This window comes from Macaca mulatta, chromosome 20, assembly GCF_049350105.2.
Source record: "Macaca mulatta isolate MMU2019108-1 chromosome 20, T2T-MMU8v2.0, whole genome shotgun sequence".
In the NCBI taxonomy this organism is placed as follows: Eukaryota; Metazoa; Chordata; class Mammalia; order Primates; family Cercopithecidae; genus Macaca; species Macaca mulatta.
In genome coordinates, this window is record NC_133425.1 from 79,105,653 (window position 1) to 79,131,487 (window position 25,835).

The window sequence follows — 25,835 nt, forward strand, 5'->3', positions numbered from 1 at the left end:
CCTAGGAGCTCACATTCTAAGTTGTAGAGTTGGCCAGCGAAGGAGGCAGACTTTAGACAGACCATCCAGAGTGGCTTCTCTAGGGAACACAGAGGCCTCAGTGTCAGAAGTGAGATCCTACAAAGCATAAGACACACATGAGAAAAATCTACGACTTATCCCATGAGGCAAGTAGAAAGGTGTTGAGACCAGAAATAATTTGCTAATTTCAAGGAATGAAAGGAAGGCCAGTGAGTCTGTAACTTAGGGAGGCTGAGGAAAGAGGTAGAAAATGCAGGTAGAAAGTCAGGCAGGTCCAGATGGATCCTCTAGGACCTTAGAGACCATAGGTAAGAGTTTGGATCTTATTCTATACCCCATGGGAAGTCACTGGAGGGTTTCAAGCCAGGGATTCACACACTGTGATATAACCCTGGCTGCTCTTTGGAGAATAGATTGTAGCAAGCAGAAGGCAAGCAAAGAAACAGGTGCATTGCAGTGGTCTACACAAAAGATGATCCCTAGTGGTCTTACTACCTACCTCCTACAATGATCCAAAGAAAGTAGACCCACACCACAGCTACCTTGGTCCACTGCATGTGTGGAGGGTGATCATTCTCTTGGGTATGAGATATATATCACTTGTCGTCATGGTAGGGGTCAGAATGTCTGTAAAAAGCAAAGTTTTGGTCCATGTGCCATCAGAAAATACCAGCTGCCATGTGCCGGTCAGAACTGTCATGTGCTACAGCCTCAAGCAGACGTCCACAGGATTTCACCAGGGGCTCTGGGATGCCTGGGAAGGGGATCCAGGGAAGGGGCCAGAGGTGTCAAGAGCTCCTGCCCAGTTCTCAGCTGTTACAGAGTCACAGAAGGTCATAGCTCCAGGATAGGCAAGGCAGGAAGCATCCCATCCTCCCAACCCCAAGAGGCCCTGCCCAGACCGCTCACTGGGCAGCTCTTCTTGTCCACATCTGCTGGTTGTGGCATCCCCATCCCTGGGAAATTTGCTAATTTCAAGGAGTAAAAGAAAGGCCAGTGAGTCTGTAACTCAGGGATGCTGAGGAAAGAGATAGAAAATGTGGGTAGAAAGTCAGGCAGGTCCAGATGGATCCTCTAGGGCCTTAGAGTCCATGGCAGCCCTTTCTGTTTACTGAGACTGCTTTCTTTGGCTCTGGTTTCCTGGGAGAGGAAGAGAACGGTACCCTAGACTGTGATGGGCTGTGGCTGTCTAACTAATCTAGGATTCTGGAATTCACTGGCCCTTCAATTTTATCTGTACATTGTGTCAGAAGATTTGAAACATGTCCTTTACTTTATACTCAGAGCCAGAGCTGCATGAGCTATTTTAAGATAGTGTGTTTCCTTCGGTTCTGTGTCTTTCTGGTTCTGCTTTTAATAATAAATACAGGGTCCAGTGGACTGGAATTCAGTAGGGTGTGAAGTATTCCCCTACTGCTTCCCTTCTTTCCTACAGTTTTACAGGGTTGTTTGTAGCCTTCAGTAGGAATATAAAAATACTCTGTATTTCCTCTCCTTTTGTAGTTTTTATTTTCTAGGTTTCTCGTAGTCTTTCCCATCCTACTTTATATATATATATATATAACATATATATAGTTACATATGTATTATACATATAAAGTATATAAAGTATACTTTATATATAGTATATTATATAAACTTTTATATATACTTTTATATACTTTATACTTTATTATATATACTTTATATAATATACTTTATTATATACTTTATATATAAAGTAGATATACTTTATATCTACTATATAATATACTTATATATATACTTTATATATATAATATAAAGTATATTATATAAAGTATAATAAAGTATATTATATAAAGTATATTATATATATAATAGATAGAACTATATATATGGCATGACATATATATATCATATATAGAGATAGTTCCATCTATTACTATATCTATAATCTCTCTATATATAAATTTTATGTGTGTATAATCTGTGCCATGTCTAGTGCTCTGTTATATTGCATCGATCCATTTGACCATTGTGCACTAATTGCCCAATATTACTTTGTGACATTTTTAAGTGTAAATCGAAAGGAAAGCTATGCTAAGTCATGTAATATTGGCACCTATGCTGTGCAAACGTGGGTCCCCTACATCAGGGGTCCCCAACCCCTGGGCCACGGACGTTCTCCAACCCCTGGGTCACAACATTAGATTCTCCTGGGAGCACAAACCCTATTGTGAACTGCACACGCAAGGGATCTAGGCTCCGCACTCCTTACGAGAATCTAAAGCCTGAACTGAGGGGAATAGTTTCATCTCCAAGCCATCCATGAACTGTTCGTGGAAAAATTGTCTTCCACAAAACCAGTGCGTCATGCCAAAGAGGTTGGGGACTGCTGCCCTACCTCACAGAAAGCGAGTGACCCCAAGAAGCCTGCAGAAGGGACTTGTCAAACCTTCGATCTCTTTCTCCTTCCCACCAATACTTGAGCCCCCTGAGGGCAGAGGCTGGCAGCCCTCAGCTCTGGAAGTCCTTCCAGGTCAACAGCTGACCCTGGCCACTTGCCTGGAAGCTTTCTTCCCTGCTCCGAGGGGGCCCTGCTGAGAGTGAGCCCGCCTCCCAGGGTGGCGCAGGCCCCAGTCACCCCCACTGTACTGCCTGCAACTCGGATTCTGTTCATCAGTTTGCCCTGCATCTCCCAACACTGACACCCAGAAGAGGCTGAGGCTTGGCAAGCGCTCAGGGCAGCTTCTGTGAAGCTACATTACAGGCTGAAATGAGCTCAGTTTTTAATTTGATTTTTTTTCCTGTAACAAGCAAAATTCACATTACAGATAAATTGCCCGGAAATTCCAATTTAATAAGGCATATGCATTTTTTAGGCCTAGAAGCATTGAAAACATCTTGCACATTGGTATTTTTATACTGAAAGGTTTATTAAAAAGACAGTTTTGAAAATGTCAGAAATTTACATAGCGTGCCTGGCCAATTGGTCAAAAAGGCTGATTGGACAGAAGTGCACAGAAGCCAGGAAGCGGGAGAGCAGGCTGCTCCGTGGTCTTGAGCTGTTCTCCCTCCACATCGGGGACGATGGCTCCACCGTTCAGTGTCTCCACCCAGCTCTTAGTTTGCATCACGTGGGTGCTCAGCAAATGAGTGTCCCTCTGTCCTCCTCTGTCTGCAGGCGTGGTTCTGAGTAGAAGCAGCAAACTGGACTTCCAGGGCATCTGTGGGGCGGGCATACCTCCTTGAGGTCTCCCATGGGAGGAGGCGCCAAATAAAATGAGCAAACTGCCCGGGTGCGGTTGCTCATGCCTGCAACCCCAGCACTTTGGGAGGCCAAAGTAGGTGGATCGCTTGAGGTCAGGAGTTCGAGACCAGCCTGGCCAACATGGTGAAACTCTGCTCTACTAAAAATACAAAATTTAGCCGGGCATGGCAGCAGGTGCCTGTAATCCCAGATATTTGGGAGGCTGAGGCAGGAAAATTGCTTGAACCCGGGAGGCAGAGGTTGCAGTGGGTCGAGATCACTGTCACTGCACTCCAGCCTGGGCGACAGAGCAAGACTCCATCTCAAAAAATAGAATAAAATAAGCAAACAGAGGGGAGCAGAAAGGGTCCTGTGAAAACTCAGTTAAATAGCACAGCTCTAGATACTTGATTATTTTTTTAAGGAAGAAAAAGAATGAGACACTGTCCTGTAAAATCATCAAAGCCCTGGCTTTCCCTGGAAATACGGCACAAGCAGGCCTAACCGTGCTGAGTATTGTTTCTGAGGACTGCCTCCGAGTTCATGTCTCTAAGCATTTCATTGAATACAACTATTTCTTTGAAAAGCAACAAGCAAACATGTTAATCGTACAGCAAAATCATGGCATCGTGCGACAAAAAAGGAATGACAGAAGGAGCATCAAAGAGCATTGCTTGTACACCAAACATGAAAGCCAAATTTATTTAATTCAGTTTTTATTTATTTTCTAAACTGAGCTGAGTAATCAGGGAATAGAATGCGGTTCATTTAAAACTTTCATTATTTCAAATATGTTGAACCACTGCCAATCACTCCTAGATCAACAGGAAACTTGTTACCTGATGAGTTGCCTGGTTTTTTCTGTTTTGTTTTGTTTTTCTTTTTCCATCCCCATGATTGTTCCAACTGAAGGAGAAAAGATGTAATAAACCTTTACCAGGCACCCTCTGCGTCCAGGCACTCTACTCGGCCCTGGGGGTGCAGAGCAGACAACCCTGGCGTTGGGCATGAAAAACACTGTGCACCGAGAAGCCCAGCCCCTGGAATCCAGCGTGCTGTGCTACATTCCAGCTCTGCCTCTTCTTAACTGGGCCGCTTTTGACAAGTTGCTAAACCTCTCTGATTCTTGGTTACCTCAACTTTAAAACAAGGACAATACCCACTTCATCAGATGGTCGTGAATCACAGAAATAAATGTAATGATGCTCCTAAGAGGTTTAGCACCAAGCTGGGCCCAAGGAAGCATTCTGTGTGTCTAATGACCAACTTTTACCTGTCCTGACACCAAGGAGCTTAGAGTTTGGTGGAGATGGCAGAGCCATCAGGGCCCGTGGTAGGCTCCCAAAAGCATTTTTACCAGTGCATGTGCCTCGCACAGACCTACTGAGGGTGATTAATTCTACTGGGAAAGTCACACCGGGTGAACGAGAAGAGACGTATGCGTGGGGTCTTGAAACACAGTAGAAGTTTGCCAGGTGGAAGCATAAATGACTCTTTAAACGAAAGGCTGGTGTTTTCAAAGCAGTTCATTCTCGTGAGTAATTCATTGCTTCTGTTTTCACAAAATAGTGAAAGGATCATTGCAGCAGCAAGGGCGTGTGGAAGCCCGCGTTCGCCTCATCCGTTCTCCCCATCTGTCCCCTGTCACAGTTGCAGCTTCAAAGCATTGTTCCCCGAGGCTCTGCTGAGTCGGACGTTTCTGAAACATTCCGGGGGACAGTGTGAGTCACACCAGGGAGGACACACGAGGCCATGACCCCAGCAAGCCGCTAACATACCCACAGTCTGACTCTGCAACAGCTCCCCCGCAAGTGCCCTGAACGAGACCAAGCCCTTTGTGTCAGCCTCAGTTTGCCCTCACAGCTACCCCACAATACCACTGGGACTGTCCCCAAGTCACAGAGGAGGAAGCGGAAACACAGAGAAGTAGCTTGCTAAGCTCAAAGTTAGAACCCAGGTCCTTTCCTCTCCAAAGTCCATGACTGTAACGGCCATGTGATGATGGCGATGTGAACAGCTGGGCAGAGGCAGCACAGAGGGTGACAGCAGGCCTTGGCACCAGAGAGCCAGCCTCCAAATCCCAAGCATGCCCCATACTAACCAATGACCTTGGCAAAGTTCACATATCTCTAGGCCTCTCAGTTCCTCATCTGTAAAAGGGGAGGAATAATATTATCAACCTCCCAGTGCTGGTGTGAGGGCTAAAAGCATAGATGCTGGAAGCTCCTGGAGCGGTGCCCAGCCGGTGCAATGTAAGGCTCCATGCTGCTGCAGCTGTGTCACTACTAATATGAAATGGAGGCTGCACCCCGAGGCTGTTTTAGGAAAGACCAGACCAGACGTCTTCCAGGAAGCATCAGCAGGAGCCTCTCCTGGCGTCCTTCTGCAGTTGGGGGATCTGGTACATCCACTTTGCAGGACAAAAACTTGATTTGATTCTTGGGTCAGTTCGCATGACCCCAACACAAAAAGGACTGATACCAAACCAGAGTGCCTCCGTGTGAATTAAATTTACAACAGCTCTGCATCGGAGCATCTGGCAATGCTGACTGGAAGCCCAAAGACCTCCAGGTGGTTGGTGCTGAGACTCCAGGAGACACTAGGAGCACTCAGAGGTGCTCTGGATGGTGGCCAGGCGAGGGTGGTAGGTGAACTGCTGTCTGTCCTGGGGCGCCGTGAGGCTTGTGGTGACTGCACAGATGCCCATTCCCTTTGTCAGCCAGCAATTTCTGATTCCCTGGCTCCCCTTCTCAACAACCCAAGTTGACCATCCCTTCTTCAGTGACCACAGCCTCTCCCAGGTAGCAATCCCATTGCTGCCCCCATGATGACCTTTAAGTCATGGACAAGGGCAGTTCTTCTTCTCCTTGGCCACACAGGAGGCAGCCCCCTTGCTTCCACCTACATCTGAATAATCCCACCTACCACACTTCGATTCAACCTAAATGTATCCTCAGAGGCCACCTTTTCTCAGAATTCAGTATCTTTTTCAAAGTAAGATCCTTCAGATGAAACGTACCTGCTGACCACCCACCCTGAGTCACTAAGTTAGCTGGGAAGCAGTTTTGAGTGTGGGTTCAGGATCGCAGCTCCGAGGTCAGACCACCTGGGCCCACATCCTGACTCTATTACTTGAGTAGCTGTTGGTTTGTGTCTCAGAGTCCTCATCTGTAAGTGGGGATATTATACCTACTATAATAAATCAGTAATGCCACGGTAACAAATTATTGCAGACATGGAGGCTAGAAATTTATTCTCCCACAGTTCTGGAGGCCAGAAGTCCAAAATCAGTCTCACTGAGTCAAAACCAAGGTGTTGGTAGGGCCATGCTCCATCTGGAGGTCTAGGGGAGGATCCTTCCTGCCACTCCCCACTTCTGGTGGCTGCAGCATTCCTTGGTTTGTGGCCGCATCACTCCAATCTCTGCCTCCGCAGTCTTCTCCTTTTCTGTGTCTCACATCTCCCTCTGCCTCCCCCTGAGGACACTTGTGATTGCACTTAGCACCCCCCAAACACCCCCAGAGAACCCAAAACAATCTCATCTCAAAATCCTTAGCTCTGCAAAGTCTTTGCTCTGTAAGGTAACATTCCCAAGTTCCAGGATTAGGAGGTAGATATCTTTTTCCCTGTGAAGAGTTGAGAGTCATTTGCTCCAAGCCCTTCAGTTGGAGATTTTCAATCCTGTTGGTTAAATCAGGTTTTAAACATCCTTAGACCCAAACCTGGCCATACAAGGCAGAGAAAATAAACCTCATGCATCTTTACCAAACCAAGGAGCTATCAGTTCCCATGTCTCTTCATGGGAATATACTTCAAAGATCAGTAGGAAATGGCAGAAAAGCACCAACAGCATCTTTCTGGCTTAGGTCTGCAAGTGGCACGTTATGCAAGCCACCCAATTCAAAGAAAGCTGAATCATGCCCAATTTGAGTCTCCCTGATAGATAAGACTATTATTTCTTACTCTGTGCATCTCTGTATTGTTTAAACTTCAAAAGAGCAACCTCAAAACAAGTAACATTTTTAAATCTTGGATGGTTTCCCATTATCCAAAGTCCAAACCCCTTAAAACAGTAGTTCACGCTCTCTACAATCTTGTCTAATCTGTTTCTCAAAACTCATTAACTTTTAGTTCCCTTAAAGAAGCTGTTTCAAACACAACCCTCTACTTTCTAGTCCCTAAATATTCATTTACCCAGCAAATATTTATTGAGTGTCGCGTATGTGCTAAGCAGTGTTCAAGCAGCTGGTGTCACAGCAGTGAACAAATTTCTTGCCCTCATGTAACCTACATCGTAATGAATGTGTCTGTTCTATCTGAATATAGTTTGGCTGTGTCCCCACCCAAATCTCATCTTGCATTCCCACGTATTATGAGAGGGACCCTGTGGGAGGTAATCGAATGGTAGGGGCAGGTCTTTCCCATGCTGTTCTCATGATAGTGAATAAGTCCCAGGAGATGTGATGGTTTTATAAGGGGAAACGCATTTTGCTTGGTTTCATTCTCTCTCGTCTGCCACCATGTAAGACGTGCCTTTCACCTTCCACTATGATTGTAAGGCCTCCTCAGCCACATGGAACTGTGAGTCTATTAAAACTCTTTCTCTTGTAAATCACCCAGTCTTTAGTATGTCTTTATCGCAGTGTGAAGATGGACTGATACAATTTGTTAACTCATATTCTCTTTTCCTGGTTTTTCTGTCCTCTCCATCTCTGATGACATACTATCTATTCCTCCTGTCTTGGTTTGGATGCAGCATTCCCTGTGAGGTACCCAATATTGCCCTGGATCAGAGGTAGTGAGTTCTTCCTCCAAGCATTGATGTGCCTTGCTTGTACCTTCACAACAGCAATTCTCCCACTAGTCCACAGACAAGATGTATCCCAGGAGTGAAAGATACAAGACTGGACATGGACTCAGGATTTGGACTGTGAACTCTGCTTTGCCTCTGTGAGAGCTGGGCAGATGGCAACAGCATCTTCCTCCTAGGAGTGTCAAGAGGAATAAGGCACACACACAAAGTGCTTAACACAAAGCAAACCCAGAGTCAGTGGCCTCATGACTTTGTGAATGAGCAACTGTAACAGAAATGATGGTTTTGGGTTCATAGGAGCTCATGCCCTGCACTCTGTAAATGTTTCTTGAATCTACTTTGAATGCAGAGTGTGACATTGTTGGGATTTGTTTTCAGGTATTCTGTTTACAAGGACCCAGCAGGTTGGCTGAATATTAACCCCATCAATGGGACTGTTGACACCACAGCTGTGCTGGACCGTGAGTCCCCATTTGTCGACAACAGCGTGTACACTGCTCTCTTCCTGGCAATTGACAGTGGTGAGTACTTGACAAAGACCATCAAGAGTATACTTTTCTACTACAAATATACTTTTACCTTTTTAAATATCTTCTGATACACCCAGGGGTGTTCTTGGGAAGAATATAAGTGTGTGGGAACAGCGAAGTAAATGTTTAAATATACACATATTGAGTTCAGTAATATCTCCACGTCCCAGAATCCTCGGATCTTTCTGGAAAGCAAGTAATGTCTGGTGAGAGGTCAGAGCAGTGAACTCACCCTGTCCCATCTTGGGCAAGCGTGGAGGTTAGAAAGCCACGCTGATGTGCTTTGTCTTGGTATCATGCTCTCATTTGCAAAGAGGCTCTTGGACTTAATGCAAGTTGAAAGAAAGTCCCAGAGGATATCACTGACCCTGGCAATTGAATTGTTCCCGTGGCTTTTATCCTATTATGATGCACTGCCAAGGAAAGGCAGCAGGTACAATTAGTTAGTGGCTGCACAACCACAAAGCAATTGCTGTTCGTTCAAAAGATGATAATGCACTATCCGTATGCCAGTCCCTGATTAGGTGCTGGGAGCACAGCAGTAAACAAAACAATAGCTGTCCTCATGGAGCTGACGTGCAGAAAGAAGGCAAAGTTCAAAGTGCCATGATTGTTCTTTGCTCTTTTGAGATCAGATTGCTGGGCAGAAGGGCAGAAGAAGGGCAACCTCTTCGGAGACTGCATGGTAATCTAGGCAAGATGGTGGCCTGGACCAGAGACTAGGAGGGGATGATAAAAAGAGAGGTCATATATATTTTGAATGCAGAGCTCACAGGATTTGCCATTAACTGAGATGAGGGCATTCCAGTTGGTCTGGGGACATGTTAAGCTACAATATGTATTGTGTCAATCACACAAGAAGTTTTGTTCTCCCTATTATTCCTAAAAGCCAGCTGTTTATGGCTAAAGACTCATTTTTCAGTCCTTCCATATCAAGATGAATATTTATAGGTGCCCATTGTTATACTCAACAAGGGTGAACTAAGAATTCTCAGTCCTGGTCCTCATCTGCCGGCTACTCACACAAACCTTTAGGAGACAAGTCTAAGAAGTGAGCAATCCATGTGGCATACAATAGGTGGAGAGTGCTTCACAATAAAGGCAAGCCTTGAGCTTAGCCTTGAAAAATGGGTAGGATTTAGATGAGTGTCATTACCCAGGAATCTAAGACAGAGGAATCAAAACTAGAAGGCGGCACAGCACAGAGGTGAGAAAAGGAAAGAATAACTGTTGTGTCCGCTATAAGTGCATATGTAGGAATCTATTTGGATGTATGTGGAAAAGTCACATCTTCAAAGCCAGATGATTCATTTGATAGAACAGGCAACCAGAAGACCGTGTAACTTCTTGAGAAGGAAACTGACATGATGAAATATCAGGTAGACAATGTTCAGCAACTGAGAGCTGGACCAGATCTTGTGCTTGCTCCTGGAGACTCATGGATGAATAATACGTGGTCCTTGTGTTCAGAGGGCTCATGAGTTATTTGGAAGATTAGTCAAGTACACAGAAGATCACAGTAGAGTGTCCTAACTTTCTGATGGAGCTAAGCCGAGAGAAGCCCCTGTCCAGCCGTGGGGGTAGTCATGGAGAGCTGCCTGAGAGAGGGGACATCTCACCTGCGTGATGAAGGATATGTTGATTAAAGGTAGGGCATGCTAGTCCTGGTGTTAAGAGTTAGTTGGCAGCTTCTGATTGGTTAGCCTTAAATTTCATTTTTCTTTAATACAGGCATTTATAAGAAATAGCTCATGTTGGCCAGGCACAGTGGCTCATGCCTGTAGTCCCAGAATTTTGGGAGGCTGAGGTGGGTGAATCACAAGGTCTGGAGTTTGAGACCAGCCTGGCCAATATGGTGAAACCTCGTCTCTACTAAAAATACAAAAATTAGCTGGGTGTGGTGGCGAACCCCTGTAATCCCAGCTACTCGGGAGGCTGAGACAGGAGAATCTCTTGAACCTGGGAGGCAGAGGTTGCAGTGAGCTGAGATTGTGCCACTGCACTCCAGCTGGGGCGACAGAGTGAGACTGTCTCAAAAAAAAAGAAAAGAAAAAAAAAAAAAGAAATTGCTCATGTTCAGTTTTGCTTATGTTTGCAGATCAAGCAAGGTTAAGGTGACTTATGAAACCTAACTGGCTTTTTCTGCCCAGTGATTCTTCAGGCCTAATTTCCATTTTAATTTACTTTAACAATTGTTATGACTGAACTGTGTCCTCTCAATGTTGATATATTGGGGTCCTAATGCCTGGTTCCATAGCATGTACCTTATTTGGAAGCAGGCTTGTTGCAGATGTGGTTAGTTAAGATAAGGTCATGCTGGAGTAAGGTGGGCCCTGATCCAACATGATTGATGTCTTCATCAAAGGGGGAATTTGAACACAGGCATGCACACAGGGAGAACACCACATAAAATGAAGACGGAGATCAGGGTGATGCTTCTGCAAGTCAAGGAGTTCCAAAGATTACCTGCAAACTTCCAGCAGCCGGGGGGAGAGGCTGGGAGAAGAGCCTTCCTCACATCCCTCAGCAGGAACCAAACCTGCGGATGCCTCAGTCTTGGACTTCAGGCCTCCAGAACTGTAAGACAATAGATTTCTGCTGTGTAAGCCACTCCTTTGTGGCACTTTGTTATGGCAGCTCTAGCAAACTAATGTAAGATTTAAAGGAGTCATTACCTATAAAGCATTTGGAACAATACCTTGCATGTAGCAAGGGCTCAATAAAACTTAACTATTTTTTTTTAAAAGGTAAGGCATTCTAGAAGAATAAATATGTGAGAAGTTGGGAGGTCGGTCAGCATTAGTGGAAGCTAGCATGGCAGGTTCTTTGTGTGCAAAGATAAGGGCAGAGAAGTGTGTGGATACCGGACTGTTCTAAAGTTGGAACTGGGTCTTGTGCTCAATGCCCAGCACCTGCCATTGTGCCTGACTTAGAGCAGGCACTCACACGCCTGTAGAATAAATCATGAAATCAATCATGAGATGCTCCACACGCTATGCCAAGGACTTTGGCCTTGACAGTATCACTCACTTGCCCCCAGAATAAACATTGTGTTTCACAAAGATACATCCCAGCCAGGCACAGTGGCTCACACCTGCAATCTCAGCAATTTGGGAGGCTGAAGTGGGCAGATCGCTTGAGGCCAGGAGTTCAAGACCAGCCTGGCCAACGTGGCAAAACCCCATCTCTACTAAAAAAAAATATATACCTCCCACACACACACACAAAAGAAAGATACATCCTATAGCAGCATAGAAAATGGATGCGATGATGGCAAGATGTGAGGAGGGAGGTATTAGGCAGCTGCGGCAGAAATACAGGTAAGAGAAGAGAGAAGACCAAGCCAAGGTAGTGAGGTTAGTTCGGGAAAAGTCAGCCTGCAGTGGGGAAATGTGTTAGAAGCCATAGCAGGTATCTTAGTTGATGGGGTCAGAGTCTGCACAAGCATAACATGAATGGACCAGAGAGGAAGAACCTAGATAACATCTGAAAGTAAGAAACAAATCTTTGTCGAGAGTTTATACTAAACATGAACTAGAGAAATGCAATATTCAGGTTTCTGGTCCAGAAATCAGGAATGATGATTTCAGCAACATAAACAGGGGATGAGTTTCAGAGGATTGGTCCTTCCTGTTTTGGGGGTGGGTGTTGAGATTATGTTCCAGAATAAGCTGGTAAGATAGAAATGGGATAAGGAGAGATTTTGCTTAGGGAGTTGCCCATACAAAAGAGATAGGACTTATGAGAACAGAAGAGCTTTCCAGAAGGAAGAGGTCTAGACAGAGTACTAAGTACATACTCTGGGATGAAAATAAGCCAAGAATGTTTAAGATGCTCTGTGAAATGAAAAGTATCCATTACTGGTCAGCTAAAGTAACAATGGCAGGGTTCTGTACTATGTAGAAGTATCTGCATATGTAGAGAAATTTCTCAGCAAAGAATGTCATGAAGTATGGATGAAATATAGCACAGTATGGCTGGCATTTCTTTGTGAAATTTTTCGTGCAATTATAAATCCAAAGAAACTAGAAATGCAGTATACTTGAATTGTTACCAGAAGCGAGAGCCTTCTTTACAGGTATGCAGTAATCAATTAAGTGACACTATGTGTGTAAATACTTTGCCCCTGGTTATTAAGAAGAACAAAACCAAAATTTGCAGATTAGGAAACAGACATCGAATGTAGTTGACTTTCTAAAAGTCGTACCGTTGGGATAGCATTTTTCTACCTTTAGTTTCTTGCATTTTTAACATTCTTTAAAATTTCTGTGTGGAAGCAGCAATCTGGTCTAAACTTCTGCCATATCACTTACTAGCTATCTGATTTTGAAGAAATAATGTACAATGTAGTCAGGACCTAACGATACCTTATAGTGGTTTCTCATCTATGAGACTCATTGAGTCTCAGCTATGTTTTCTCAACATTCAGCATACACCTGTATGAATGGTCTGGCTGTGTAACTGTGAAAGCTTCTTACAGACTCTGAGTCTCGTTTTCTACATATACAAAATGAAGAAGATAATTCCTACTTATAACGTTGTTGTGAGAAATGAGTGAAGTCCTGTACCCTCTAGATTCTCCATCAAAAGCCATATTAAATGTTCACTACATATTAATCGCACCCCAGTGGGGGTTCCAGAAAGGAAAGAGTAGAGCCAGGAATGATCCTTCTATGACCCAAGAAAAATACAGCTTGAAATCTACTTGTTGTCTAACTCTGTTAACACTAATATCAGACAAGGAAATTTAAAATCTAGTGCCACAGATGTTTCCAGAGAGCTAAAATGTCCCCAAAGATGTAATGGTAAATAGAAACCAGGTTGACATTAATATACAAAACCATCGTTAGGAATAATAATCCTGAACAAGACCCAAAGGACTTACAGCAAAAAGAACATAAATTCAAAAGACCTTATAAATCAGAGCAACTTTTGTTTAAAAGCTCCTTTTTGCCTCATCAAAAACTTACCTCTAAGTATTATGTTTAACCAGGAAAAACCAACAGTATCTATTAGATCAGAGTTAGTAGGCCAAGCACGGTGGCTTACACCTGTAATCCTAGCACTTTGGGAGGCTGAGGTTGGCAGATTGCCTGAGTCTAGGTGTTCAAGACCATCCTGGGCAACATGGCAAAACTCCATCCCCAAAAAGAATACAAAAATTAGTCAGGCACAGTGGCACATGCCTGTAGTCCCAGCTACTCAAGAGGCTTAGGAAAGAGGATCACCTGAGCCCAGGGAGGTCAAGGCTTAAGACTGCAGTGAGCCAAGATCACACCACTGCACTCTAGCCTGGGCAACAGAATGAGACCCTGTCTCAAAAAAAAAAAGAAAAAAAAGTAAATAGTGCTAATTGATGTCTCAACTTTATCCAAAGTGAGCATTTGTTTTTATTAGCTTTTTAGAAATTTAATTTATTTGATGGAATGAAAGAATAAGGATTTTTGGCATATAACACTAAGAAAGCTAAACCAAAATAAATTGATTTCTCCAAACAAAGAGTAACTCGGGAATTAATGCCAAAACATGTTGATAAAACATATGGCTTCAGGAACTTCCATGTAGGATATAGTAAGGAAATATCTCCACTGTAAAACTAGAAAAATCTAGATAAATTACAAAAATCAGATAATATAAAAAATCTTAATTGTAAAGGAATCAGGGAGCTGCAGAAGCAGTGAAACCTAGATAAACTAAATTACCAAAGAGGGAAAAATTATTTCACAAAGAAAACCTTTTTTTGTTCTGGGGGCATTGTCTGATTCTAGGTGAGTCAAGCTTGGCCCATGCAGAGAGCCTAAGATGGAGGAAAAGAAATTAGAAATGGGTGACAGAATCACAGGGAGCTTTCGTGACAAACTGGAAACTTGAGGGGTTTTAAACACAAAGCTGCTTTTCCTTTGTGGACAAATGCTGTAAAGGACAGAGTGAAATATCCTTGGGTCTCACCGGAAAGAGAGACCTACCAAAGGAAGCAAGCTCTCCTCAAATACATAGCCATTCTCTCATTTGAGGTATTTGCCAGATTTCGAAGGTACAAGGGGTTAAAGGATGGGGTATGGGATGGCTGGAGAGTTAGGATGGTAACCACTGAAGGGAAGAATTGGATTTCCCGGAGCCTTTCAGGCTGAGATACTCTAGACTTTCAATCAAAATCCCAGTCAGGCCATACTCAGCAACAGGGGTAAGCCAGAAGCTGACTCAGTCTTGTTCATCTTGCAGCCCAGTCTGACCCTTACTAAGTTGATGAAGCAAGTCCCCATCTGATACGGTTTGGCTCTGTGTCACCACCCAGATCTCATCTTGAATTGCAGTTCCCACAATCCACAGGTGTTGTGGGAGGGACCCAGTGAGAGATAATTGAATCATAGGGACAGTTTCCCCCATACTGTTCTCGTGGTAGTGAATAGGTCTTACAAGATCTGACGGTTTTAGCAGGGGTTTCCGCTTTTGCGTCTTCCTCATTCTCTCTTTGCCTGCTGCCATCCCTGTAAGATGGGACTTGCTCCTCCTGTCCTTCCACCATGATTTTGAGGTTTCCCCAGCCATGTGGAACTGTACGTTCAATTGAACCTCATTTTTTCTTTTTCATAAATTGCCCAGTCTCCAGTATGTCTTTATCAGCAGCATGAAAATGGACTAATACCTCACCCTATCTGGCAAATACAAGAGAGGGAAAATCTCATAGCAGAATATGTCATAGGAAGCCTCTCCAATCTTTTATTAATAATTCCCAATTTACAGTTTTAAAAAATTACTTGACCTGTAAAAAACAAGAATGTGTAAGTGATGACCAAGAGAAAAATCAGACTACAGAGGATCCAGATATTTGAATTAGCACACAAGAACATTAAAATAAATATGATTAGTAGTGTGTTCAAGGAGCTACAATAAAAGATAGATTCAAGCAGGGAGAATTATACAAGAGATTTGAAATCTTTAAGAAGGAATCAGATAGATATTCCAGAACTGAAATACATATCATCATGTTAAAAACTCATTAAGTAGACTTAAAAGCAGAACACAAGGCCGGGCATGGTGGCTCAAGCCTGTAATCCCAGCACTTTGGGAGGCCGAGACGGGCGGATCACGAGGTCAGGAGATCGAGACCATCCTGACTAACGCGGTGAAACCCCACCTCTACCAAAAAAAAACACAAAAACTAGCCAGGCGAGATGGCGGGCGCCTGTAGTCCCAGCTACTCGGGAGGCCGAGGCAGGAGAATGGCGTGAACCCGGGAGGCGGAGCTTGCAGTGAGCTGAGATCCGGCCACTGCACTCCAGCCTGGGAGACAGAGCGAGACTCCGTCTCAAAAAAATATATAAAAAATAAAAAGTAAAAGCAGAACACGAGATTTTTGACCTAGAATATGAATCTATAGAAAACATTGCAAGGGAAGCACAATGAGGATAAAGAATGGAAAAAAATCTGGCAAAAGACTAGTGTGTGAAATTGGAGTTACAGAAGGATAGGAGAGTGATAATGGAGTGGAAAAAAAATATTTGAAGACATAATGTGTGGGAATTTTCCAAAATTGATGAAAGACATTCTCCTTATTAATTTGAAAAGTTTAGCAAACCACAAGCTGGATAAATTTGAAGAAAAACACACCTCAGGATACTATAGCCAAACTAATGAAAACCAGTTTCAAAAAGAAAATGTTAAAAAATAGCCCGAGAATAAAAGAGGTATTTACCTACACATGAGCAACAATATGACTTATGGCTGACTTCTAAATAGAAGTATGGAATGTGGAAGGCAATGGAATAACATTTCTCTGAGCACTTTAAAGATACCTACCAACGTAGAATTCTATAGTCCTCAAAAATTTCCCTTCAAAATCAAGGTGAATTAAAGACTTCCGGGGCAAAAAAAAAAAAAAAAAAGAATTGTGTTGCAAGCAGGTTTATGCCTTTTACTAAAGAGAATATTTCAGGCACAGGGAAAATGATACCAGAGAGGCATAGAAACACAAGAAACAGAAAAACAGAAAGTTAAATATGTATAAAGTAAAAAAGTAAATAAAGTAAAATTGTAAGGACATAAGCAGTTAAAAATATTTATAGAATTAAAATGCATAACAGCAATAACAGAAAAAGTGAGACACTATAAATTTAGTTAAAACAGTTTCTGCAACGTTGGAGGTGTAGTTAAAGCAATACTTTGTATTAGATTGTAATAAGTCAAGTATCATATTGTATAATCCTTAGGGTAATTACTAAAAGAATATAAAAAGCAAGTAAAACTAACAAATTAATAGAAGGAAATATATTTGACTAATCCAAAACAAGACAAGAGAGGAGGGGGAAACAACATTAAAAGATGGCCAAATAGAACAAAAAAGTGATACAGTAAGTATTAACCTAATTACACCATAGTCAGATGTAAAATGTAAACTAAATGTTTTTTAGTTTAGACTAATATTTCAAGTAAGATTATCAGACTATTTTTAAAAATCAGCAAACTAGATGCTGCATACAACAGACACACTTTAAATAAAAGAACAAAGAAAGGATGGAAATAAAAGAAAAATATACCTTGATAATACAGTCTCTCCTAAAAACACATGAAAATATATTTTAAAACAAGCTTGTCCAACCCACGGCCTGTGGGCCATATGTGACCCAGGATGGCTTTGAATGTGACCCAGGATGGCTTTGAATGTGGCCCAATACCAATTCATAAACTTTCTTTAAACATTATGAAATTTTGTGGTGCTTTTTATTTTTTAGCTCTTCAGCTATTATTAGCGTTAGTGTATTTTATGTGTGGCCCAAGACAATTCTTCTTCCAGTGTGGCCCAGGGAAGCCAAAAAGATTGGACACCCCTGTTTAAAACAAGAAACATGACAAGAGGTAAAGAGGCCATTTCGTAATGATAAAGGGAGCAATCAAAAAGAAGGACATCAGAACCCTAAATCTGTATGCACCGGACAGCACAGGTTCAAAATATACAGAGCAGAGAAAACTAAAAAGAGAAGTAGACAAATCTACAATCACTGTGGGAGTCTTTAAAACATCGCTCATATCAGCTTCAAGAAAAAACAACAAGGAGTAAAGATGTAAAAGATTTGAATAAAATAATTAACAAATTTCATCGACTAACATATATACAGCTCTGAACTCTACAACTGAGTCCATTCTTTTCAAATTCACAAGGAAAATTGCCTAAATTGGTTGCATGCAGAGCCATATAGAAAAGTCTAACAAATGTTTTTAACTGCAATTATTTATAGTATATCCTCCAATCACAATGGAATTAAGCTAAACATTAGTAGCAAAATATAACCAGAAACACCCTGACTGAACATAAAACAGTACACTTCCAAATAACTCATAATCAAAAACAAAAATAGAAATATGAAATGTCAACACTTGTGGGATGCACTAAACCAGTGCCCAGAAGAAAATTATAGAAAATAGAAAACAAATATACGAGACAAAATCAACAAATCCAGGCTGTGCATGGTGGCTCACGCCTGTAATCCCAGCACTTTGAGAGGCTGAGGTGGGTAGATCACCTGAGGTCAGGAGTTCGAGACCAGCCTGGCCAACATGGCAAAACCCTGTCTCTACCAAACATGCAAAGATTAGCCAGATGTGGTAGCATGTGCCTGTAATCCCAGTTACTTGGGAGCCTAAGGCAGGACAAACACTTGAACCCAGGAGGCAGATGTTGCAGTGAACCAAGATTGCACCACTGCACTCCAGCCCGGGTGACAGAGCAAGACTCTATCTCCAAAAAATTTTTAAAAATTGAAAATCAACAAATCCAAAAGCTTGTCCTATAAAAAGATTGAATAAAATTGTAAACTCTTACCGAAACTGTTGGGCATAAAGAGAAAAAAACACAAATTACCAAACTGGGAATAAAAAAGGAAAAATGACTATAGCCATCAAAAAGATACAAAGATATTGTGAAGAACATTATGCAATATATTTGACAATTTGGATGTAATGGACAAGTTTCCCCAAAATTAAAACTTATCATAAATAACCTAAAAAGAGGCTGGGCATGGTAGCTAATGCCTGTAATCCCAGCACTTTGGAGGCTGAGGCAGGAAGATCACTTGAGGTCAGGAATTCGAGACCAGCCTGGCCAACATGACAAAGCCTTCTCTATTAAAAAATACAAAAATTAGCCAGGTATGGTGGTGCACACCTGTAACCCCAGCTGCACTCTGTCTCAATAATAATAATAATAATAATAATAAAAGAAAATCTTAACTAGCCCAATGCTTATGGGAAAAAAAAAAAAATGTTCTTGAAAACCTTTCCACAAAGAAAACTGCAGATCCAGATGGCTTCACTACATGTTTCCAAATATTTAAGAAGGAAAAACAATCTTACACAAACGCTTCCAGAAACAGAAATAGAAGAAATACTTAACACCTCTTTTTATGAGACCAGGTTTTGTCAAAACCTGACAAGATCTTATAAGAAATTAAAATTGCAGAGCAATCTCACTCATGAGCATAAATTTTTAAATTCTTAACAAAAATATTAATGAATCAAACAAAAAAGATATGATCATCTCAAGAGTTGCATTTAGGCCGGGCGCGGTGGCTCAAGCCTGTAATCCCAGCACTTTGGGAGGCCGAGACGGGCGGATCACGAGGTCAGGAGATCAAGACCATCCTGGCTAACACGGTGAAACCCCGTCTCTACTAAAAAATACAAAAAACTAGCCGGGCTCGGTGGCGGGCGCCTGTAGTCCCAGCTACTCCGGAGGCTGAGGCAGGAGAATGGCGTGAACCCGGGAGGCGGAGCTTGCAGTGAGCTGAGATCCGGCCACTGCACTCCAGCCTGGGCAGCAGAGCGAGACTCCGTCTCAAAAAAAAAAAAAAAAAAAAAAAAAAAGAGTTGCATTTGAAAAAAATTCATGTTGATTTATGATTTTTTAAAAATAATGTTTAGCAAACTAGGAAACTTTTTTAGTCTGGTTTTAAAAAAAATAACAGAAGGAGCTGCTGCTACAGCAAACATCTTTCTCAGTGGTGAAATACTAAAAACTTTTTCTGTGACATCAGTGCCAGCCAGAGCAAGAAAGCAAGCAAAAGAAATACTAGGCTTAGGAATTAAAAGAAAGAAATTTCTTTATTCACAAAAGATATGCCTAAAATAATCTAAAAGAATTTTCAGAGAATCTATTACTGATTTTAGTAAAGGTCATCAGATATAAGATCAGTATACAAAATTAATTGTTTTATATACCCCAGCAATAAACAAATGGAAAATAAAATTCTAAAAGATACTATTTGCAATATCATCAAAAACATCAAATAGCAAGATACAAATTTAAAGAAAGATATGCAAGTCCTCTACAATGAAAACTACAAATGACTGCCTAAGATAATTTTTTTCTCCCTTTTGAAGCCCACATTCATAGAGAGATATACCATGTTCATGGATTGGAAGCCTCAATGCTATTGAAATGACAATTCTTTTCAAACTGACCTGAGGGATTCAATGCAATACCATGCAAAATCCCAACCCCAGCATGGGGGTGGAGGCAGAAATTGATATACTGATTATAAAATTTATATGGAAATACAAGGAGTGAAAAATAGCCAAAGCAATCTTGAAGAATAAGTTGTAGAACTTACACTAACATACATATATCCAGACCTATTAGAAAACTGTAGTAATTAAAACCATGGTATTTGCACAAAGATAGGAAAAAACTGACCAATGAAATAGAATAGAGAATTCAGGAAGAAATCCACACATACACAGTTTCTGATTCTAACAAGGACGACACAACACAGCAGTGCAGGTGACAAAGCATGGTCTTTCAATAAATAAGGCCAAGTTGATTAGATAAACATATTTTTTAAATGCATCCTGATCCCTCTCTTAAATCATATACAACAATTAATTCTAGATATATTACAGATCAAAATATAGAAGGAAAAATAGTACATATTTTAGAGAAAAACATATGAGGACATATATGTCCTCTGTGTAAGCAAAGCTTTTTGTAATTAGGATGTAAAAATACTAACCACAAAAGAAAAAAAAATGTTGGATTATATTAAAATTAAGAGCTTTGATTCATCAAATGACACAGTTAAGAAAGTAAAAAGGTAACCTACAGAGTAGAAGATATTTATAGTACATAGAAATGCTACAGGCCTCGTACAGTGGCTCATGCCTATAATGCCAGCACTTTGGGAGGCCAAAGCGGGCAGATCACTTGAGCCAAGGAGTTTGAAACCAGTGTAGGTAATAAAGCAAGACCCTATCTTTACAAAAAAATTTTTTTAAAAAAATTATCCAAGTGGTGTGGCACACACCTGTGGTCCCAGCTACACAGGAGGCTGAGGCAGGATGATCACTTGAGCCCAGGAGTTCAAGACTGCAGTGAGCCATGATCACACCACTGCACTTCAGCCTGGAGGACAGAGTGAGATCCTGTCTCAAAACAAACAAACAAAAAATCCTATAATCTGTAAGCAAAAGACACAACCCAAAGAATAGATAAGAGACTTAAATACTTCACAGCAGAAGTTACACAAATCCTAACAAATGTATGAAAAGATGCTCAACTCAATTAAATAAAGATACATACATTAAATTATACAAATATAAATTAAAGCACAAATTAATCAAGGAAATACAATGAAGTACTGTACAGCACCATACCTATAAAATGGCTGAAATGAAAAGATGAAAATTACCAAGTGCTGTCAATGATGTGAAATAACCAGAACTCTCATACACAGCTGCTAGAAGTGGAAATTGGTACAGCCATGTTGGAAACAAAGGATCAACTAAAGCTGAGCATACATATGCCCTATGATCCAGGAATTACATGCGTAGGTATTATTTATCCAACAGAAATGTGTTCCCCAAAACACAAGTGCCAGAATATCCACTATTCATAAGAGCCCAAAGTTGGAAATGATCCAGATGCCCAGCAAAAGTAGAAGAATAAATTGTGATACATTCACAAAATGGAGTCTGTACAATAATAATGAGTGAATGAACTGCAACTATTCACAACAATATGGGTGAATCTCGCAAACACAGTGTGCAGCAAAAGAAGAGTGAAACAAGGGAACACATGCTAAATGATTCCATTTATATAAAGCTCAAACCCAGGCGAAATTAATCCTTGCTGGGAGATCACCTTGTGGATGGGTTTCTTGATCTGGTAGTACTAGACCACATGGGTGTGTTCAGATTGTGAAAATTCTTCAAACTGTGTATTTGATACATGAAGATTTCCTTGTTTCAATAAGAATCTAACAAAAAATGCATGGTTACAGAGAGAGAGCATGTGCCTAGTCCTGTAACCATTCACATGTTCTCTAAGGACCTTCTGAGCCTTTAGACAGACTCCCAGCATCTTACTCCAAGGAAGGACAATCCCAGTCTGCCGATGGGCCAATTTGCCAGGAAAGGTGAGTGAGAGGAGTTCTGCATAAGGAACAAAGCAAAGCATGTTCCCTGCAGTCCCTACCATGCTTTGCAAAGGGCAGAAGTGACACTATTGTAACCTGCTACACACAGCTCAACTTACTCAGTTTAGAACAATTATAAGATGGTACCAAAAGATAACTTTCCTTCAGATACCTCTTAGAGGATACAAACTGTGAGATCAGAATGGAGTGATGTCAAAAGAGCAGGACTGAAAACCTGATCTGAGGTTAACAGAAATAAAGAGCCCTTTGGACCTCTTTGCCTGGGGCCCCAAAGCTAATCTAGATAATTTCTAGAATCATGCTTCATCATAATATTGATAATGCCTACGTTGCAGATGACTTGAGGAGGAAAAGACATGTTGTAACCAAGAGAATATTCAAGGTACTTTCTTTAAACTTGTTAAAAGAAAATCCTTAGCTAAATTAGATTTCACTGAGTTCAGTTGAGCAAAGAACAATTGGTAAATTGGGCAACCCCTCAAGGCAAAGTATGTGGAGAGAGACTCCAGTGCAGGCGTGTAGTGGAAGAAGATTTATGGACAGAAAAAGGGAAGTGACGTACAGAAAATGGAAATGAGGCACAGAAGCAGCTAGATTGGTTACACTGGGCATTTGCCTTCTTTGAACGCGATTTGAACAGCTGGCCCTTTGATTGACTCAGACTCAGAGATTGGCACGAGAGTAGGTGACAGTCTGTTTACACCTCCGTTCAGGTTATAGTTCACTATGTACAGAGAAACCTTTAGGGGGAACTTAGCATATTTAAGGAGGCAGCTTTAGGCTAACTTGATTTTACAAACTGTTATCAATAATTTTAATGCACTATAACCAGCAAAGTGGATCACGCCTGTAATCCCATCACTTTGGGAGGCTGAGGCAGGTGGATCACTTAAGGTCAGTGGTTTGAGACCAGCCTGGCCAACATGGCAAAACCCCATCTCTACTGAAAATACAAAAATTAGCCAGGTGTGGTTGTGCATGCCTGTAGTCCCAGCTACTCAGGAGGCTGAGGCAGGAGAATCGCTTGTGACTGGGAGGCAGAGGTTTCAGCGAGCCGAGATAACATCACTGTATCCCAGCCTGGGTGGCAGAGCGAGACCCCATTTAAAAAATAAAAATAAAATAAGTAACTTTAATGAGCTGTAAATTACCTAAGAACATTGTTTCAATAGAGCATAAAAGCTTTTGTTTTGCTACATCAAAACTGGCTGTGGCCAAATGACTCCATGAGTAAAGCCTTTAATCCTATAGATGAATAAGGTGTGGCCTTTAACGCTGGCAGGCATTTTATCTTTAGAGATGAATATCGTCATTTGCCTTCTATGGTCTAGATTTTCTGAAAAGGTCAAGATAGTGCCTTCAGAGTACAGGAACTCTTTTACTAAAGACTTCAACGAACACGGAATTGCTGCCCTCTCTTAAGAAAGGAGAAAAAATAATAATAATAACTGTTAAGGACAAACCCAGGATGTAGAGAGAACATTCGGGAATGCAATAAAATGGAATCCCTTTGGGAAAGTGCTGGCAGTGGAGCAAGGCAGTAGCAATTAGCACTGGCCGAATCCCAGCGGCAACACCGATCCTGCTCAGGGAGTCACCAGAAAGGTCAAATGTTAGTCGCCCTGTCTTATGTGAGCTGAAAACTGTCACGAGCGATTTCTCGTAAGGGTTCTGGAATCCCACTGGGGACGGCCACAGGCAGGAAAAGCATCGCTGGCTGCTGCTTCTTGGTTCAGTCACTCCACGCTCACTGCTCAGAATTCTCTGAGACTGGTCTTCCTGCCTCCTTCTTACCTATAACCTAATCTTTCCCCCCCTCTTGCTTGAAAATTGTTTAACGTTCGTTGTTCCATGATTGTTATTGAGTGGGGCCCCTTATGCTCTCACAGAAGGTCTAAATGATGACTGCAGATAATGAAGACAAATATTTTGCTCCAGGAAGCCCAAATGCCCTCTCATACTCTGCCAAGTTTAAAGAAAGAAGAAAACAAAAGGTGTCCCTGTTAGCTCCCTTTAAGGCTCAGGGCGTATGAAATAGTTTGAACCTGGAAGCCAAAACCTTCTCTACGGCCCGTATTAAGTCTTTATATGATTATCAAACGCGTCATGTTCCCCATCTATTTCCATTTAGAAGAACAGGGGAGTGATGGCTTTAAAACAAGCCAAATTACCACTAAATTCAGCAGCATGTTTTCATGACTTAGCAACTTATATAAAGCATGTTTGAGCCTGCCAGTGAAAAATGTGGTGTGGGTTACCAAGAAGACACACAGATATAGAACCAGGCATAACAGCTGTAAAATTAAAATGGAATAGACTAAGATAATGATTTTTCATAGGCTAAGATATATCATGTCCCAGCCTGTCTTCTCCTTCAGTCCCCTGTAAGATAGATGTTCCGATAATGCCAGCTGATTCAAAATTGAAATATTGTTCAAAATACGCTTAGATTGATTTTTTTTAAAAATTGTTATTCAGCCCCAGAGTGAAATGACTACTGAACTACTGAATTTATAGCCCCCAAACTGAGGGTGGGAGGGGCTCTGAACTGAACTTCAGAAAGATACCTCAGTCTGTGGTCTTTCTCTTTTCATAGCTCAACCAAGCTCTAGACTGCAGGGGGATAGAGTAAGATTATTTAGATTGATTCTACTTAAAAGATGCTAGTTTGGATAAAATCAAGCCATTAGTTATGATGGCAACCCAATTAAGCCAGTTTAACACCCCTTATCTCAGCTGTGATATTAATTGAGGAAGAAAAATAAATTGATGACCCAGCCATCACTCCTGCTTACTTCAAGTATTTGCAAAATATCAATCATGTTGAAAATACTACCTACAGTTTTGTCACTGACAAAATGGCCCAATAAAAGAACTCTTAAGATCTGGTAATAGTGAGCTGTGATCAGAGCCGTTGGAGGCAGCACACTGGGTCCATTGAGATAACGGAGCCTAGTGCCACCCACACCTCAAGATGAGTTCAGCTCCCCATCTCAGCTGTGCAACGATAGGCGAGAGATTTACACTCTCTCAGCCTCAATTTCCCCACCTGCAGAATGAAGATAATGCCATCTGCCTGCTGGGTTGTTCAAGGGTTGGAAATCATGAATGCACGATTCCCAGTACTCATAAGCATATAAGAAATGTTTAAGTGAACTGACTTGAACTGCGTTGTGGACTGATCTTCTAAGCATGTCATTACAGAATCATGAGTGCTGAGGCAAACTATGAAAAGGCACTTATGACTACCCTGGTGGTGATCTGAGCATTTTTCTAGGGAATGTATGGGCCACAGAGCCCCCCACTTGGACAAGAATGCTAAATCCAGTTAGCCAGGAAAAGTGTCCTTGGACATTGGCATCAATTCATGGAGCTTGTCTCTGGCTGAATGGGCAGGTGGAAGCCTGACAGCAGGATATCTCTACATTGATCAGGCAAATTAACCATCTTAAACAGAACATTTTCATTCCTTTTTTATGGGAAAGAAACTGATTTTGACATTAAAATACTGTCAGTGATGCCCATCTCTACCAGCTCAGTTCACCCTGCCAAAGTGTCTCTTAGCTGGTCCCCCTCTGGAGTCCCCCTTCCCTAGCTTGATATTGGCATTGCCAGCTACCCAGTCCCCAAGCAAGGCCCCTTCCTCCCTGAGGCTCCCACCCCATCAGCCTGCTCAGCCTCCTGAAGTCAGCCCTTTATTCTTGCATCCTGCCTACCTTCCCTGAGGCCCTCGCCATGGCCTCCGTGACAGTCCTGGCCTCCTCACTCAAGTCCATTCTTGCCTGTGCCTCTGAATCCTCTGCTTTGTATCAAAGCCATTCTCCTGCTTTAAA

The 25,835-nt window shown here is 41.9% G+C and overlaps 1 protein-coding gene and 1 long non-coding RNA gene across 11 annotated transcripts in view; one reads left to right on the forward strand and one right to left on the reverse strand.

The window, feature by feature from the left end:
- The window catches only part of CDH13 (cadherin 13), a 1,167,676-nt gene that overhangs the window by 1,108,640 nt on the left and 33,201 nt on the right, over positions 1-25,835 (forward strand). For all 10 annotated transcript variants that reach the window (XM_077984054.1, XM_077984047.1, XM_077984053.1 and 7 more), the window contains 1 exon segment: positions 8,424-8,566. In XM_077984054.1, the coding sequence (XP_077840180.1) occupies positions 8,424-8,566 (143 nt within the window).
- LOC144338258 (uncharacterized) overlaps positions 2,909-25,835 on the reverse strand; it is a 31,794-nt gene continuing 8,867 nt past the window's right edge. Inside the window, exon 2 of the long non-coding RNA XR_013412244.1 lies at positions 2,909-4,931. This is a non-coding gene — a long non-coding RNA (uncharacterized LOC144338258). The remainder of the gene's footprint in view (positions 4,932-25,835) is intronic.